Raw genomic sequence first — 18,534 nt, 5'->3', positions numbered from 1 at the left:
TGAGCCCAGAACTATGTCTCTCAACTGTTTCCTTTGTCCAAGGTAGTTAACGTTGCAAAATATTTAAATTTTGTATATGTTATTACATGGTTAGAATGATGGGTGGGGTTGGGGGGATGAAAGGGTCCCTTTATACATTAGACTATCCATAATTTCTGCTTGATCCATCATTTCTTCTAACATAAGTGAGTAATGCATATCACAACTCAGTGACCTTTAAGGAATTTGTTGTGAACTCTCGTTTATTTTGCCAAAGCAAAGTACTTTCAAGGTAGCATGCCTCTGAGATCAATTGTTATTTGGAGTATGGATTTGCCTAATGAAAAGCTCGAGCATTTGGAAAGCTGTAATTCCAAATACTCAAAACTATAGAACTGAGTTCCCAATGTCTCCTCCAATAAAAAACTGCAGGAAAAAAAAATTCAGGTCTAGAAGACTTAAATCTCTCCTCTTGACTAACTACGCAAAAGCATTCTCGATTTCTCCAAGAACTTTCTGGAGGTAAACAGTGTAATAATCATCACGTAGTCACCAATGAAGCCCTGAAGACCCTTGAGGGACTGAGACCTGCAGACTGGAGGCACAGTGGACAGGCATGGCCAGGAGCAACATCTGAGCCCTGAAGTGGAGGTCACACTAGGGGCATCAGATGCACAGATTTTGTCCTGGGGCTTCATGCATGAGACCCAATGTGAGCACAGATTTGCCAGGAGAGATTACACTGAATCTAACTCATGTCATTTGTTCAAGCTCCCTTCTGTTCCCAAACAGACTAACTCTCTCATTAATGATTTGTCTTTTGGAATGAGTATTACCTTTTTGGTTGTCACCTTGTCTCTTGAATAATATCTAAACTTTTGTTTTGGTTCCCATGAATCACTGTGTACTTTAATGAACTCAGGCACTCTGCCCTGTGGAGAGGAGGGCCACAGAAGACACCCTTGGGCTGTTGTGTGATCCTGCGTAGGGCTAGCCATGCCTTCCTGGTGTTCAAGCTTTTGTTTCAACCCCACCATCCACCACCCCCCACCCCCAAAACCTACAGGCCCCAAAGTGTCTCCAGACCTGAGAGAAGTCATCCACCTGCCGCACATAACCAGCCACTTCACTATCGGATTTAAGGATCTTCCAAACTTTTCTTGCTGCCTGCTTGTATTTCTGGGACCCCTTCCACTTCATGGCCATCAGAGAGCGCTCTGTCAGGGAAGCTGCCACGATGATGTCCAGCTGGCCATTGTAGATCAGAACCTGAAACGAAATTGAGGTGTGGGCAAATATGGGACTTAGCAGCTGAAGCCACCATGTGTATCTGGGTATGGACAGTGTGTGCATGAGAGAAAAGGTAATGGGAGACTTTCTGATACTGTGCTCAGAGAGGCCAGCCCAGTAGGTGAGTGGGGTCATTTTCCTCCAGTTGGCCACACCAACAATCTGAAATCAGCACAAGCCTTGGCTCAGCCATTGCAATTCTTCCAGAAGTTCAAACCTTCCTAGGAACCTGCATAAAGGTTTCTCGCAGTCACAAAAGCATTTGTATTGTATTATCCAGGGATATCACTTCAAGGTACAGCTATGTTCAAGAAGAGGACTGTGGTTACCTCTTAGTGAAACTGAGGAACACTATACCATTGGATTTGCGTGGAGACTGCATTTCATTAACTTGGCTTTCGAGCTGGTGGGTTGGGCATTCTCTCAGGAGCTGCTAATCCATACTACTCTGCCTTCCAACACTGGTTTTTATAGTGGCAACTACAATTTTTTGAGGCAGATGGAGAGAAGCAGGTGTCTCAGATTTGTTCCTTGTTGGAGGCAACTGGGTCTGCCATGCCCCTTATAAGGCCTCCTTTTCTTAGACACGGTAGCCACTTGTCAACAATGAGGAATGTCTCTTCTTCCTAGAATACAATTTTTATTTTTTTTGCAAAGATGGTGGACAGTATAGGAGAAACAACTCTGAAGCAACTCGTGCCTTTTCTCCAAAACCAATAAAGCAATATTCAGCTGGCTTGGGAAAGAATTCAGATACCACCCCATGCTAATGAAGTGTAAAAATGGTACTACTCTTCAGGAAAGCAATGATCCATTTTTAACAACAAGATTCGAAAATGTTGAGACTCTCTGTCCCAATAACTCCAGTTTGTGTTATGAATTTTATGAAAATAAGCCCCCCCAATATATATAGACATATTCGTTGGGTCTTATAATGAAAAACTGAAACACAGTCCAAAAGTTCCATAGTGAAGGGGATAGTAAATAAACTACGGAACAGAAATCCTATGGGATCATGCAAAACCATTTAAAATGTTCCACTGAACCATGCAGCAACGTGAAAAATACTTCTCGCATGCTGTTAAGTATGAAAGCTGAAAGTCAAATACATATCACAATCATGCATGTAGAACATAGGCGTATAAACCCATACACATATGGGATGCCACTTTAAAAAACATGAATATAGTTGGTTAACATAGGTGGTATAAATCTGATTCATTTTCTCCCTTGTTTTCCACTCTTCTCAGGTTATTTTTATGCAACTCACACGATACTAATTCTTGTAAGGCATTGTTACTCAACTCCTAACAAAGAGGTTTTCCTCCGCTCCATGCTACCTTTGATCTACTTGGAAGTTCTGGTTTCGCTCAAGTGAAGACCTTTGGTTGAATCCTCAAATTGGATATAAAATGTTTCACTGCACATGTTTCCATCTCTGCCTTCCTGGTGCAGGCTTCTTAAAAGGCTTGCACATAATTAAACAGCCCAGGACTTTTACACACTCCAAATCCTCAAGCAGCAGTGGGCCAGGACTGAGCCCAAGATGAAAGAGCCCTGGGCCTCTGCTGCCGGAGCACAGGATCTTTCATGTTACCCCATCACCATCACCACCTCCGCTCTCCTAAGCAGAAACCCAAAGGGGAAAACTCCTGCTCGATTTAAAGCCTCTTTAAAAGACTCAACTCAACTCTAGCAATAAAAATTTGCATTGTTTATACAAAGAAATTGCCTCAAAGACCTTGGGTACTTATGGCCCATGCAAAACTCCTACAGCTGTTTTGCCAACAGTATGGAAACAATTACACATGATCTGTACCAGCAAACAAGGCTTAAATCCTCCCCCATTCGAGAAAGGCCTGATTAGCGGAGATAATCATCTATAAAGTAATTCCTCTTCTAGAATTCCATGAAAAGATGCTGATTAACTAGCAAATACACAAGCACATCTGGTTGCTTTCCACTCCGTGGCCACTAAATGAAGCTCACATCTTTCTGAGTGTCTCTTGGAGCTACCTGACGATCATCCGTATATTTTGAAATTGATTGGAATTTTTTATCTTTCAGGGATGCAGATCCACAGGTTACAGCAAAAACGGGCCTATTTGTACAGCATTAGCGTACATGTTTGTTGGACTGAATTGAAATGCAGTCTGTCCCTGAGCTGTGCCCCTTGTTATTCAAGACTCATCACAAACAAGAGCTCTAACTCTCTGGAAGGAGGTAGTGTGGGGCTGAATTGCATAATTTTGCACAGGGGACGCGTAGAAGGCCTACTTCTGGGGGCACACGGAAAATCTTCTTAAAGCAAGGAACCCGTTTTTAACTTCTAAAGGGCACATAAGTCAAATGCAAAAAAAAAAGAAAAGAAACCAGATTAATGATCAAGGGAGGTGATTTCAAAGCTGGCATTTAAGGCTGCCAGCATTAAATATAAGAATTCCAGAGCTTTTATTTTTATCTAAATGTCACATTTACTCTCATCAGCCCTGACAGGAATATCTCAGTTGCCTTTAGGGCTGGGTGAGTGGGAGAGATACCCAGGATCCAGTGAAGGGAGCCAAGGAACCAGATGGGTGGAGCGTAGGGGTGGGTGGTTCCGAGGCCCAAGGGCACATGCTGCTCAGCTTGGTAGTCAGAGACGTTCCAGGATAGGGCCCAAGCCCTGATGAGCTGGTCAGTTGTGGAGGATCTGTGTACTTTCCTCCACATGTTCCTGCGGGGGAGGGGTGACCAGCTCTCCGCGTCCGCCCTGGCCTGAGGAGTTTCCCAGGAGGCAGAGCTTTCGAGCTAACCCTGGGACAGTCTGGGGCAAACCTCTCCCTGAGGCTTGCTGGTATTTTAAGCAACAGGATCTAAAGACAGAGAGGAGGAGACAGAAATGAATGCAGCTTTTAGCTACCCTTGTCTTCTCAGTAGGGATTGTAACAAAACAAGGCACAAGGGAAAGACTGGCTGGACAGAGCTGGTTTGCAGTGACGACACCAGGCAGCTCCCCCGAAACACCCAGTTTCCTCGCTTTCCTTCCTGGACAGCTGTGATGCCTCAGTTAAACTGCAAAGGGCACTCCCTTTAGAGAATTTTTTCTTTGACTACTTGGAGGTCTGACCGGTTAGCTCAGTGAAATTGATGGTTTTGCTTAGACGTGGAAAAATAACTTATTAAAAAATCAATGAAGACTGTGATTCCACTGTTTGTACTCTATAAATACAACATTTTCGAAAAGATGCTTCAAACTTGGGAAAAAACACATCAAAATACTAACAGTTAAGGCAGCTAAGAGGTGGATGGTTTTTTTTTTTTTTAAAGATTTTATTTATTTATTTGAGAGAGAGAGACAGTGAGAGAGAGCATGAGCGAGGAGAAGAAGAGAGAGAAGCAGACTCCCTGTGGAGCTAGGAGCCCGATGCAGGACTTGATCCCGGGACTCCAGGATCATGACCTGAGCCGAAGGCAGTGGTCCAACCCACTGAGCCACCCAGGAGTTCCTGGATGATTTGTTTTGACTTGACTATTTTCTAGGGGTTTTTTGGGGGGTGTAAATGTAATCAGGATGTGCTTATGAAGACAAAATAGTAAAATAATAACACTAAGATGTCGGGGACCTTGGTTGGCAAAAGGTGGGTCTTTATTGAGGAATAATTTGTATTAACTCAAATATTACCAGCTCTCAATTTTCATGACAGCTAGGTAAATAGCCTAACTAGTTTGCTTGTGGACGATCTTAAAAACCCATTCCAGAAATCAATAATTTATAAGAAATGGTAGGAGGTGACTGGATTATAAGCATTGTTTGTTTGTTTGGTCAAAAGGCAGAAATGAGAAGAGCATTTTTGTTATTTACTTTCTGAAGTACTTTTTTATACATATGGCTTTATTCTCTGACTGCTTCAGGACGCAGGGGACGAGAGGAATTACGTCTGCCTCTACTTAGCTGTTAAGGAAATTGTGACACAGCGAGGTGCCAGAATGTGTCTGAGATCCCACATTTCCAAACTCCTACCTAGAACTCCTTAAGAAAAGGGCTGAATTCCTTCAAACCAACAAGCATTTCCTGACTCCCCACAGCTAAACGTTTAGTGCTACCGAAAGCCTCAGGGAGCGGTGAGTTGGCGGACTGTGAGACACAGTTCACATCTCTAGTTCAGAAACAACCTCGGTCTGTTTGTCCAAGTCTGGTGACATCTCTCCGTCATTTCTCACTTGGGCTCTGTGATGTATACCAGGCCGTTATTCGGCTGGTGACAGATGTCTCACTTCTGTGGTAAGGAGTGCCACTGAGGAAGCAGCTGTCGCATGGCATTGGCTCCCTGAGAACGGGGCTCTCCTGACACGTGTTTGGCCTGCAGCCTTGAGCAGGGCCTGGCCTCCTGTGAAAAGTATTGACATTTACTGGGTAGAGTCAGTTGCACTCTGTGAGAAAGTTTTCTACAATGCTGTATGTTGATTGCCTATTGCTTTGGCCTGCCTAGTTCGACTCTCCCTTCCCCTGAAAACAGGACTCCCACACCCTCAATGGATCCAGCCCTAGTGGAGGTTGCCAATCTCATATCCTGCCTCCTCTGTGCAAGGGATGAGCGTCTGTCCTACACTAGGGCACTCAAATGCTCTTTTCATAAAATTTGAACTGTGGGCAAAATGACACAGGGTTTCCTGATGAGTCTGCCCATTTGCTTTCCTACCTGGATCCCCAGAATTGTCCTTGGTTCCAGTCTTTCCTCATCTATGTCTTCAATTTTTCCGCGAATTCTGTGACCTATCACATCTTCTGATCAATTCTTTTTATGCTTCGAGTAAGCAGGGTTGTTTCTGTTGCTGAAAGCATGAAATCCAAACTTCTACACCAATGAATGGACCTGTTGTCACCCAGGTCCCAGCATGCAGTAATTGGGAACCCCTGGACACGGGGCTTAGCCTCCATGGGCTGCATTCCCTTTTCTGGACATGAAAATGGGAAGACCTACATCTCACTGTAGTGAGAGTAAATGAGATACTGTGTTCAGAGTTCTTAGAATAGTGCCTGGCGCAAATCAGGAGTTCGGCACATGTCAGGTCCTCCTTCTCAAGTAGGCTGATAACTGGAGAGTGACTTTGAAGACTCAATAGAGCCCTTCTTCTAAAACAAGCCTTCAAAGTATGTAGATGGTACATTCCTGTCAAATACTTGGTTGCCAATCTCACTCTTCCAGGACAGGCCTGCACTGGAAGGAAATCCCACCAGGACAAACCTGAACTCCATTTATTCAAACACTTGAAATAACATGCCTTTCACTCTGATTTTACACACACACACTGGGCATGGTATCTCAGCAATCTTTTCTTGGTAGTCAGAGCCATGAGTTTATCAATTACTCTTGTAAAGAAACTTTTAGCTTTGAAGCATGAGATTCAAGATTGCAAGGAATTTCCCCATACTTAACTGATAGAAAAGTATGGTAAAAAGTATCGCTTTCAAAAAGGACATTTTTTGAGTAACAGAAGAATGCTCTCATTCTTCTTCTGCTGGAGGAACTGTACTAAGCATGGCGCATCCATGATTTCACAACATCCCTAAAAGGCTGGTGTTATTTAACCCATTTGAGGTTCGAATCCTAACTTTGCCACTTACTAGCAAGATGATCATAAGTTACTCAATCTGCTTAGAGCTCTAGTTCCTCATCTGTAAAATGGGTGGAAGAGAAGCATCTAGGACAGAGGACCCCTGGAGGGATGACATAACACCATGCTTGTGAACCTCTGCATTCTGGGCACACAGTGAATGCTAACACCTGTTATTATTATCAACACATTGGAAGAGCTCAACATAGCTATTCAAAGAGCTCCACAACCTCCAAGTCAGATGTTACTTGTGAATTACAATTGTGATACAGGACATAGTAAGTTACAATTCTAAACAACTGTAGGAGCTCATTGGTTTGACAAAACACATAGCAGGGGCTCATAAAAGTAGTATGATGTGTGCAGACAGAAGGCCTGAGCTCCAGCCCCAGCTCAGCCTCCTGAGGCCTGGGTTTCCTGAGTGATCTTGGGTATGTCACTGACTCACTCTGAGCCTCAGTCTTCTCCTCTGTAGAGTGGAACATTTATATCCTGGGATTGTAGGGAGGGCCAGATGGGATGGGAGATGCAGAAGTATCCTGTCATCTGAGGAGCAGGATTTTATTCCATGTTGTGGTTACTTTGGATAAAGAATGATCTGAGAAGTACGTTTTTGTAGTGGAACGTGGAGGTTTTAAATTGGCTGCTGGAGGCCTGTGTTCAGTTTGCAGGGATTTTTCCTGTAATCTACTCGCTGTCGCTGCTGCTTTTGCAATTAGATGCTGGCATTTAACTTCTGGGAGATCTGACCACGGTGGGCCTGGATTTCCACTCACCCACAATGAGCTGATTCCGGACAGTGGCTGCCCCCATCAGGCTGCCCCCGCCCCTTCACCGGTGTCCCCCCCCACAAGAGGTGCAAAGGCACCTGTCCTCTACTCGGGGCTCATGCTATTGTTTTTCTTAGAAGAGGGAAATATTTCTCTGTATCTATGTCTTTGTCATCGGTAAAAAGGAAAGATCAGTAGGTTTCAATCCAACTCTATTCCTTTCCTTTCCTTCCTGGATCCACAGGCAGCGGAATTTCACTTCCATTGAAAAATGGAAGGGAAGTGGCCTTTTGTCTGAGTTGGAGGCAAGAGTACATGCTCACTTATATATGGAGTGTGTTTTGTTTGCTTGCTTGTTTAATCTGCTTTTGCGAAATCCCTACTTATGAATAAATAAAGTAAATATTCATGCAAAGCCTGAGGACTAGACACCCAGGGAACACATATGAAAAGATGTGACCCCTATCCTCCTAACACTCCAGATTTTTTTTTTTTTTTTACTTTCCAAAGCAGTGAATAATTAGAAGAGGCATATTTACTCTTTGATCTCTAAGTTTTCCTAAAAGAGGGGTCAAAGAAAAAGTCAGTTCCATTTAAGTATTTCTAAAATCTAGTCATTGGAGGCCTGGGTGGCTCAATGGGTTAAACTTCTTCCTTCAGCTCAGGGGGTCCTGGGATCAAGCCCCGCATTGGGCTCCCCGCTCAGCTCCCTGCTTCTCCCTCTACCTCTCCCTGATGCTCTCTCTCTCTCTTTAATAGACATAAATAAAATCTTTAAAAAAAAATAAAATCTAGTCATTTTAACATCTTAAACCACAAGCTTTTCTGGATGCATATACAGCAGTTTGTTTGTTTTTTCATGGATTTAACTCTCTCAGCAAGAAAACCTCTCCCTAGTAAAGATCTGATGAACAGAATCAGATGATAATAACCTTATTTTACACAATACACACCTCGGAAGGGTAAATATTTTCCAGGCAGATATAAAGCAACAGACAGTTAGCCAAGCTACCCACAGATAAGTTTACCTGCAGACTCACCTGAAAACACCCTCAGCCCCCCACCCCGCCATCAGAGTCAAATTCTGACTTCAAGTAATTTAAGGGATCACATATGATACTCAAAGGGGAAAAAAGACATCTGTACTTTTTCATGGTGGCTATACAACTGAATACTTGAAAGAAGGGATTTGGGGCAGAAAGGTATATGAATGTGATTTTGATATATTTTCATTGTCACCAGTAGAAAAGCGGAAGACTGAGAATAAATCATGTGAGGGCCACTTACTGATCTAAATCTTAGCTTTTTTTTTTTTTTAAACCCAAACTGAAGCACACATGTTACTGACAGAGAACACACAAAGCTTTTCTCTCTGCTTTCCTGACTACTCCTCAACTTATTAGGAAAATTACTGAAATGCCGCCAAAGGGGGCTCTGGTCTCTCAGTACGACAGGAAAGCAAACTGGGCTTTTGTGAGAAGGCTGGATTTTTGTTGTTGCATTTTTAGACGAAAGATTTATGCTTATATTTTGGCCCATTTACAATCCATCATAATACTTTGCAGACAAAGTTATGCTCTTTTCCCAATGATCTAGTGACCTTAATCTCCAACATTTTGTGGTTTCCTGTTTGGGGAAATGATGGAATGGCAGCCTCCGCTATTCCAGGCTGCACGGCGGTCCCAGTTGGCCGCTATCTGTCTTAGTTTTGAATGTTCTCCTGCGCACTAAAAAAAACCCCAAAAAACAAAAAAACTTTTTTTTTTTTTTAAAGAAGCTTTCCCTACAGATGCTAAATCAATGAAACTCCTACAAAGCAGCCCTCCACACTTCCTCTTTTGGCTGCCTTACTTCTCATTCTTCTGTTATAAACCCCAATATAGCCGGGAGTTGTTTCTGCCTGAGGCAATTAGCATGACCCACCGGTGCCTTTCTCCTGAACAGAAGAGAATTAAGTTCACTAATATCCACTTCAACCTGGGGTAATTCCCGAGGGTTTCCCAAAAGCTCAACTGCAAAAGAAAAACTGAATTTCTGCCGTGGAAGATAATGTTCCAGAAATGTTCGTGACTGCAAGCAGAGCTGTTATCCTTTCACGGACAATGCCTCAGTCCCAGTGGCCCACTGCTTGCTCTTTTGGCCCTACTTCTTCCCGATGATTCTGCAGGGATACAGGGATGTAACGCAGGAAGCCAGAGTCCTCAGGGCCTGCCTAAAGGAGACTGGTGGGAAAATAACGCAACCATTGAATGAACAGTAGTCACTTCTGCAACCAAGCTGTTCTTCAAAAGGGACATATTCTGCTTCCAAGTTTGAGGAAAAAGGAAGACAAAGAAAGAGGAAAAATGAACTTAGAATAAACACCCCCATGTGCCTGCCATTACCCCACCAGCTGGTTATGCCAAGACGAAAGAAAAACGAAAGTGGAGAAACAAGTTAGAGTGAGCACCCAGCGATTATACAAATAATGTCTTTTGGCCAAAGAAAATTATTCCTGCTTTCTTGCAACTTAACTCTAAATAATTCAGTTGCTTTTAGAAGGGAACGAGAAGCAAAGCCAACTTGAAAAGGATCCAGCAAGCCATCACTGCAACCCAAGGCTCTTTGAAAGAAAATTTAACTACCTAGAATAGCACACTTAAAATTACTTCTAATAATGACCCAGAATAATTTATTTCCTCCCGTTGGAATAGAAAAGTCATGGGGGCCCATTCGAGGGGAGTCTTTGTTTGGCTTCTTGTTTCAGGGTCTGCTCTCACAGCCCTTTTCTGATTCCCTAACCTCTTAAGAGTCTCCTCTGACCCTCATCACAATAACTGGATTTAATGAACTGAAACTGCCCCAGGAGCAGCCTTGTCGGTTTCCCAGATGAGTCTCTCCAGAAAGGAACTTGTCCTTCCTGGTTGTCAGAATGCCAGCTTCAAGATCACACCAAAGGTCATCTCCAAAGACTGCTTTGTGCTTGCCAATGTTATTACTCTACTGACAGGTAGGCCAAGGAGCCAATTCTTTCCTTTCCCACATTATTAAATGAACTTCATTAATGAATATATACACTTGCACTCAACCCAGCCAACAAGAAACAGCCCCATGGAACAAGTAAAAAATACTATAATTTATAATAATTAAGGCTACAGGTAATGACCCGGACTAATCAATACAGTAGCTACCAGCCACATGGGGGGGCTAGTGGGCACTTGGAACATGGCTAGTCCAAACTGAGATGTGCTGTAAGTCTAAGATACGCACTGGTTCCTGATGACTTCCTACTGAGAAAAGAATGTACAGTATCTCAGTAATTTCTTAATATCGATGGCATGCAGATATACTGTTTTGGGTATACTAGGTTAATGAAAATGTTATCAAAATTAATTTCACCTGCTTCTTTATATATTTTTAATGTTCCTTGTGGAAAGTTTAAAACTACATACATGGCTTGCATTTTATTTCTACTGGACAGCAGCCATGTATACTTTGGGTTTGGTATATCCTGCAAAGAAAATCTGTCCCTTTGTCAACAGTTGCCAGAAGACAGACATAACTTCCAAGGACGGCCATTCTGAGACAAGGAATCTGCAGTTCACCCAGCTGGACTCAGGAAGCTGGAAAACAGTCCAGGTGCAGGAGTGGGAGTGGTTCCTCTGGCCTCAATTATTCAGGGAATAGAGAGGAGCTCCAGAAAACCCCTAGCCATCAAGTCCCCTGCCAGCTCCCTGCTCCTCGACATCACTGTCACTCAAGTTCAAAAATAAAGAGCACTGCTATAAATCTGAGTGGGTCCACCAAGGATTTTGAGACGGAAAAGAGGGAAGCAGAGTCCCAGACACTAAGCAATGTCGCTGGTGCCTGCTCTCCCTTCTACCAGGGAAGGGCAGGGAAATGACCTCCCTGCTGAAGCTATCTCAAGGACCAACAGAGAGCAGCGTGGTCTGCCACAGAAGAAATGCCCAGCAACCTCAACAGCATCAATTTAGAAGTGCTCAGAAGGGGCGCCTGGGTGGCTAACTGGGTTAAGCGTCTGCCTTTGGCTCAGGTTATGATCCCAGCGTCCTGAGATCAAGCCCTCATTGGGCTTCCTGCTCATCGAGGAGCCTGCTTCTCCCTCTCCTTCTGCCTGCCACTCCCTGGGCTTGTGCTTTCCCTCTCTCTCTTTCTCTGTCAAATAAATAAATAAAAATCTTAAAAAAAAAAAAAAAAAAAAAAGGAAGTGCTCATAAGGTCCCAAAGGAATACGAACAGTGGGAAGGGAGGCCTTCCACTGCCCTGTGAGGAGGGCACTCAGCAAGGTGCAGCCCATTCTGGATTCTGGCTGGCCTTCCTCATCTCCCATAACAAACTTCCCTTCCAGGTGAGAAAGTTCTAGTTCTCTGCAAATGAGGATTACTTTGCCTTTTATATCAGAAGACTAAGAGTAAACAGGGACTCACCCGAGGAACCAGAAAAGGCACTTCTAGAAGTCTAATTCGCCCACTTTCATCAGTCCCCAGGTGAGCAGCAAAATAAGTGAAAAGTTTCCAACCAGGCTGATGTCCCCATGAGAGAAGACACGTACCTGGTCGCACAGCTCCCTCTCCTTACCAAATTTAAAAGAAGAAGTCTCACTGATGCGCTATGGTCTCTCGGTTTTCACCTACACAGAAAAATCTGGTATCAGTCAGACACAAGGTTCTCTGCCCCATACTCTCAACAGTGATATTCCATCAAAGCCGCTCTAGGAGCTTGCAATTAGTTTTTTTGTTTCTTTGTTGTTGTTGTTTTTTTCTCCCCAAAACATAACTCCCCCTTGTTTGGTAAGTAAGGCACTTTCTGCCTATTTTTTCCAGAGAATAAGCTCAAAAGGATTGTGCAAAACACTGTAATAAATACAAGGACTGTGCGGAGGATGAAGAAACAGACTTGAATATTCAGAGCGAGCAGAGTCCAGGGAGACACAGGGGAGTCAAGACGCAAGAGGTCAGGGGCTCCTGCCTTGCTCTTTTTTCAAAAAGCCTGGTTGAAGTTTCCAGCTTTCATCCAATCACATGTCACTCAGCACAGGAACCCTGTGCCGTGGTGTAGACTATTACCCAGTGACAAGACGTGGGAGTTGCTCATAATCAAGCTGACAGCACAGACTGACCCATGGCCTGGCCAGGACTGGGCGACTTCTACAGAGCAGGACAGGCCACCCCAGCGACGCCACAGCTCTGGAAGGGCCCCCGGGGGCTGCGACTGTGGTTTGCTCAGGCAGCCGCAAGCGTGTGAATGCTGCCTCCCCTTCTAGACCGATAAACCAGGTCAACTGCCATTGGATTAAGTCACATTCAGATGGAAGAAGAGGAGACTCTAGTGGAAAAAGCGCTGAACCTGGAGCCAGATCCTGCGGCCATTGGGCTCAAATGATGGTGGCGAAGGTTAGAAAAACGAGAACACTGGCTTTCGGCATTTTGGTTCCATCACAGCTAAATATGTGACTCTCTAACATACAGACCAGATAAGCGCCTGGTCCCAATCCATCTATGAAACATTAGCAGAGCTTTTTTTTTTTTTTTAATTCCCCCCCCTTTTTTAAATTAAAAGAAAAATTAGGGGTGCCTGGGTGGCTCAGACGGTTAAGTGTCTGCCTTCTGCTTGGGTCATGATCCCGGGGTCCTGGGATTGAGTCCCACATCGGGCTCGCTGCACAGCAGGGACCTTGCTTCCCCCCTCCCCCCCTACTGCTCCCCCTGATTGTGCTCTTTCTCTCTCTCTCAAATAAAAAAAAAAAAAATTCTAAAAAAAAAAAAAAAGAAAAATTAAGTCTTTACTATTTCTTCCCACTCCCCAGAGGATGGTGGTGGGCACAGCCTGGTGTCCCACGGTCCAGTTTTACGACATTTGTGTCCACCTTTTGCACCTTCTCCTGTCATATGATGACGTGAGGATGAAAGATGGAGAAGCTACTACAGTGTAGCGAAGGTTACTGCACGAAAGACCCCCCCCTTACGGGATCTGGAAAGGACAACTCCCCCCACTCTCTCCTATTTTCAATGTAAAGTCAACTGATATAATCGCCTGTATTCATAGCAGTTGGCTTTCATAGCACCTGGAATTAAATAAGCATTTCTCAGTACATTGTTTTTGAGATCCGTGGAGCCTACCTGGCAGATGGTATCGCTATTATTATCTTTCTCCTCATACTGCCCTCCCCCTGCCATATTTGGGTGACTCCAGATGAAAGTTTACGTTTTCTGTTGCCATAAATCATAAGTGTACCTTCTAATGTTTTGAGCATCACATGACAACAAAATAAAGCCCTCACAAAATGATGACAGTGCTCCCCAGACAAAGCAACTGAAACCAATTCACACAGAATATATTTTCAAACAGCTTAAAGAAATAAGTAAGAGAAAATAGAAATATGTGTCGTTCTCATGTGAACATTTCGTCCCAACGTAAACTGAAAGGACAAACAAAAACAGGTGTCAGAAGCATGGCAGGTTTGGGTGAAATCAAAGTCTCTTTTATAATTTATGGGTATTCTCTTTACCCTTCTTCATCAAAATGCTTAAAAATTAAGAAGCCCAGGGGCGCCTGCGGGGGCTCAGTGAGTTAAGCCTCTGCCTTTGGCTCAGGTCATGATCCCAGGGTCCTGGGATGGAGCCCTGCATTGGGCTCTCTGCTCAGCGGGGAGCCTGCTTCCTCCTCTCTCTCTGCCTGCCTCTCTGCCTACTTACAATCTCTGTCAAATAAATAAATAAAGTCTTCAAAAAAAAAAAATTAAGAAGCCCAGTAGAAGTCAGTTCATAAAAAAATTAATGCTGCTCTTGCTTACACTTGGATTATAACTGAAATAGGTAAAATGAATTCATAAGGAAGTCTGCAGTATACACTGATTTTCCTATGTACACTATTTTTATTTGCTTATAAAGTGGCAGTTGCTTTTCTATAGGCTATGATTACATAAAACAAATGTCCCAGGATTAGCTTCCCTCTCTTTAGTTAGGCTTCACTGGGAGCTACTTCCTCCTCCCAGAAGTTTTTCATAGAATGGCTTCATTGTCTTCAAAGGGTTTTGGAAGAAAAGTGATCACGTCAGCTTAGAGTCAACAAAGCCAGACTTTTCCCATCATGCTTTGATAGAAGCTTAGAGTCCACCTAAAAGTTGAAGAATCAGACCTATTTAAGCATTTGGGCTTTCCTGTATGCAAGAAATTGTCATTTGTCAAATCTCGTTTCCTGGCCACAATTGCCATTTTACCATCAGATGATGGCATTAAGGAAAATGCCACAAGCAATTAGAGTGACCGCTAAAATGAGTTAGATCTACTTAGAAATATTTACCTTTCAAAATTCTATGTCACATTCATTAATCAAGAACTGCCCATTTGTAAATGAAAATCTTTTGATAGCCTGGGATAAGTAAAGAGAACTCAACAGCTGGGTGTTGGATTTTGCTCCAGTGGTAAAGCTGAAACACATTAAGATCCTGAGTTCTGAAGATGCAATTAGTTGAAACTTAATGAGCTGCAGGATGAGAAAGGACAGGGAAAGGCAACTTTAAATTTACAATTTCCTGACAAGATGAACTTTTAAACACAGCAAACTAAGCCCTACCCCAGGGCAATTCAACCTTTCAAAGCACAAGCACGCGGAGGTAGAAACTGGTATTTGGAGATGGTACCTCCTGAATTTGCAGTGGCCTTCCTAACAACCTAGCAACGGGAGCAACTTCAAATCCAAGGACAAGGTTTTGCTTTTGATCCAAATGGCCTTTAGGTATAGAGCTGTAGCTCCTGTTCGTTGAAATAATGGTTTCACACAGGACATACAACCACACACACACTCACTCACTTACACACTCACATTCTCGTTCTCATGAACATTTAGACTTTGAAAATATAGCTCATATGTTTTTGGGAAGGCAAGAACTATAGCCAGACAGAGAAAAGGAGTTAAAAACATATTCAAGTGCCCCTGAAACAAATAATACGTTATATGTTAATAAAAAACATTATTTACCAATATTGCCTATGAGTGAGCGGCTAAAGGTCAGCACATGTTCTTGGATGACAGCAGGGCAGGGAATCTGCTACATTGTGACAGTTTTGGTGAGGCACAGCATAACTACTCAGGGTAGTTGAGAGTGATGGTGAAAAAGAGACATAGAATCCACTGATTTAGGTGGTGAGAAAGTGATCATTGAGATTCGCATCTCACCAAGTTGCACAGTATTTTGCAAACTGTCAAGAGTGATTTGCAGCAGTTGCTTTAAACTAGCAGCCCAGCACAGGTGGGTCCAGAGTCATCACTTGCTGCAAACATCTCATGGTCTAAATAGGGAACTAAATTGAACAAAACTTAACTGGCGCTGTGATGTTTACAGAAAAATGTATTGGCTTAGGACAGACCTGAGTAAACATTCTTGAGATTTCTCAAATTAAAAAAAACAACAAAACAAAAAAAAATTCAAAAAAAATTTTTTTAAACAAGAATCATCATAAGAACAGCATACCGTCTGATTAAGCACAGAGCTCTAGCTCTTAGGGAGTATGGCCTGCATTTCCTAGATTTTAGAGAGACACTTCCCACCCCCTACCATATTTTTTTTTTAAAGATTTTATTTTTAAAATTTTTTTTTTCAGCATAACAGTATTCCTTGTTTTTGCACCACACCCAGTGCTCCATGCAATCCGTGCCCTCTCCAATACCCACCACCTGGTTCCCCCAGCCTCCCACCCCCCAGCTGCTTCATTTATTTGACAGAGATGACAAGTAGGCAGAGAGGCAGGTGGGGGTGGGGTGGGGAGCAGGCTCCCCACTGAGCAGAGAGCCAGCGGGGCTCAATCCCAGGACCCTGAGACCATGACCTGAGCCGAAGGCAGAGGCTTAACCCACTGAGCCACCCAGGCGCCCCTCACACTTTTTTTTTAAAGTCAAGATACATATTATAATCAGTGTATGAGAGCGTATTTGTTTTTGTTTTTTTTTAAAAATCCTGCTTAAAGAGAAGGGAACATAGTAACATAATCGATGGTAATCAGACTGGTGAATTATCTGCAGTTACTAAAATCAAATCTGAGTTTATTGTAAAGACAGCTATGGTATAAATGAACAAACCACCTGTTTTTTTTTTCTGTCATTCTGTCCTTTTCCTCCCTCCTTTCCTTCTAAGTTTATTCACACTACTATGTGTTAGGAACTTACCAGGCAATTAAATCAGAACATTTGGTGGAGTGGGCCATGATTTTAGGGTTTGGTTTTTTTTTTTGAGGCTCCCTAGGTGCTTCTAAAGCCAAGGGAGCAAGGCAAACGACAGCCAGAGTAGAAGTGCAGTTCCAGAATGGTAGGAGAAGGGCAAATTAAGGGAAGTAACATGTTCTTAGGCAGCACCTACTCTCTGTCAAGTCTTTTGACATTACTTCCTTTTTCTCATGACAATTGTTTCCTTTTTTTATTTTATATTTTATTTATTTATTTGACAGAGAGAGAACATGAGCCAGTACACATAATCAGTGGGAGGGGCAGAGGCAGAGGGAGAAGGAGGCTCCCCGCTGAGCAGGGAGCCCGATGCTGATGCTGGGACTTGAGCCCAGGACCCCGGGCTCATGACCTGAGCCAAAGGCAGACGCTTAACTAACTGAGCCACCCAGGTGTCCCTCCCCTGCCATGAGAATTCTTCCATCATTAAAGTTTATTGGGTGCCAGCTGCATGTCAGACACTGTGCTAGGTGCCCTACGTAGAGTGGTTACTAAGAAGGTAAGATGGCTGCCCTTATTATGCTTATTGTCTACGAGATAAGTAAGATTTTATAGACTAGGGAGTGAGAGGGAAAATTTAAATTCTAGGCAGCCTGACACCTGAAACTGCACACACCTTAACATGAGTATCAGGGAACTGGAAAAGAATATGATTTGCGAGGGAAATTTATTGCCCACTAACGGGCCTATGGAGTGAGGTAGAAAAAGATTATTTAAATATCTGTTTTGGATTATGTAATCAACATCTCCCTGTGAGGAAAACTGATGGAATTCTCGGTGAGAGATCAGTGTCTTTGTCTCCCCTATAATGCCTTGCAAACCTCTGTCCTGTGCTGAGTGAGTATAAAGGCGCAGCCACGCTAAGCAGTCCACTTGCTCAGAACATGGTCAATTACATCTGCACAACACACGTCACCGTCTGCCTCCTTCAAAACTGTGCACACTACAGACACATATATACTACATGTATATACTATACATACGTCCCAGAATGTATTACACTGTGTCTGTAGGTTAGGAAGCACACTACACACAGACATTCACAAATGCACTAGCCACCCTAAGAACGAGAGTGTGACCAGTACCAGCAAATCCACCCAGAATACTTCTCTCCTGTCCCAACCTTCTGCCCACCCCACCAAGAGAACCCCTACCCTGAGGTTTAGGTTTAGAATTTCCTAACTTTTGAAAAAAGTTTTACTACATACACATGTATCTCAAAATAATATATTATTTATTTTTGCCTGTTTTCCTGTTTTATTCTGTATGTATTCTTCTGCTCATCGCAGCATGATGCGTAAGAGGGAAAAAGTGGGCATAACTGATGAGTGGATGAAAAAAATGGGGCCTAGTCATACAGCGGAATATTATTTGGCAATAAGAAGGAACAAAGTCATGATACGTGCTGCATGGATACATGACCTAAAAACCCTGTGTTCAGTGAAAGACGCCAGTTACAAAAGGCCGCATATTGTAGGCTTCCCTTTATGTATAATGTCCAAAATAGGCAACTCCATGGAAACAGGAGAGTAGTCGTTGTCAGGGGCTGGAGGGGGGTGGGTTACTAATGAGGGAGTTACTGCTAAAGGATAAGGGATTTTTTGGGAGGTGACAAAAACGTTCTGAAGTTAAAGAGTGGTAATGGTTGCAAACATTTGTGAATATCTTAAACATCACA

At 43.3% G+C, this 18,534-nt stretch overlaps 1 protein-coding gene across 2 annotated transcripts in view; it reads right to left on the bottom strand.

Moving 5' to 3' along the window:
• Positions 1 to 18,534, bottom strand: part of CPVL (carboxypeptidase vitellogenic like) — a 126,110-nt gene that overhangs the window by 25,903 nt on the left and 81,673 nt on the right. The window contains exon 12 of one of the 2 annotated variants that reach the window (XM_032872458.1): positions 1,066 to 1,248. The exons of the other annotated variant lie outside the window; for it this stretch is intronic. Within the exon in view, the coding sequence (XP_032728349.1) occupies positions 1,066 to 1,248 (183 nt within the window). The remainder of the gene's footprint in view (positions 1 to 1,065; positions 1,249 to 18,534) is intronic. 2 annotated transcript variants of the gene reach the window in all.

This window comes from Lontra canadensis, unplaced genomic scaffold (assembly GCF_010015895.1).
Source record: "Lontra canadensis isolate GAN:19392208 unplaced genomic scaffold, GSC_riverotter_1.0 scaffold2, whole genome shotgun sequence".
NCBI classification, from domain to species: Eukaryota; Metazoa; Chordata; class Mammalia; order Carnivora; family Mustelidae; genus Lontra; species Lontra canadensis.
This window is presented reverse-complemented; position numbering and strand designations above follow the sequence as displayed.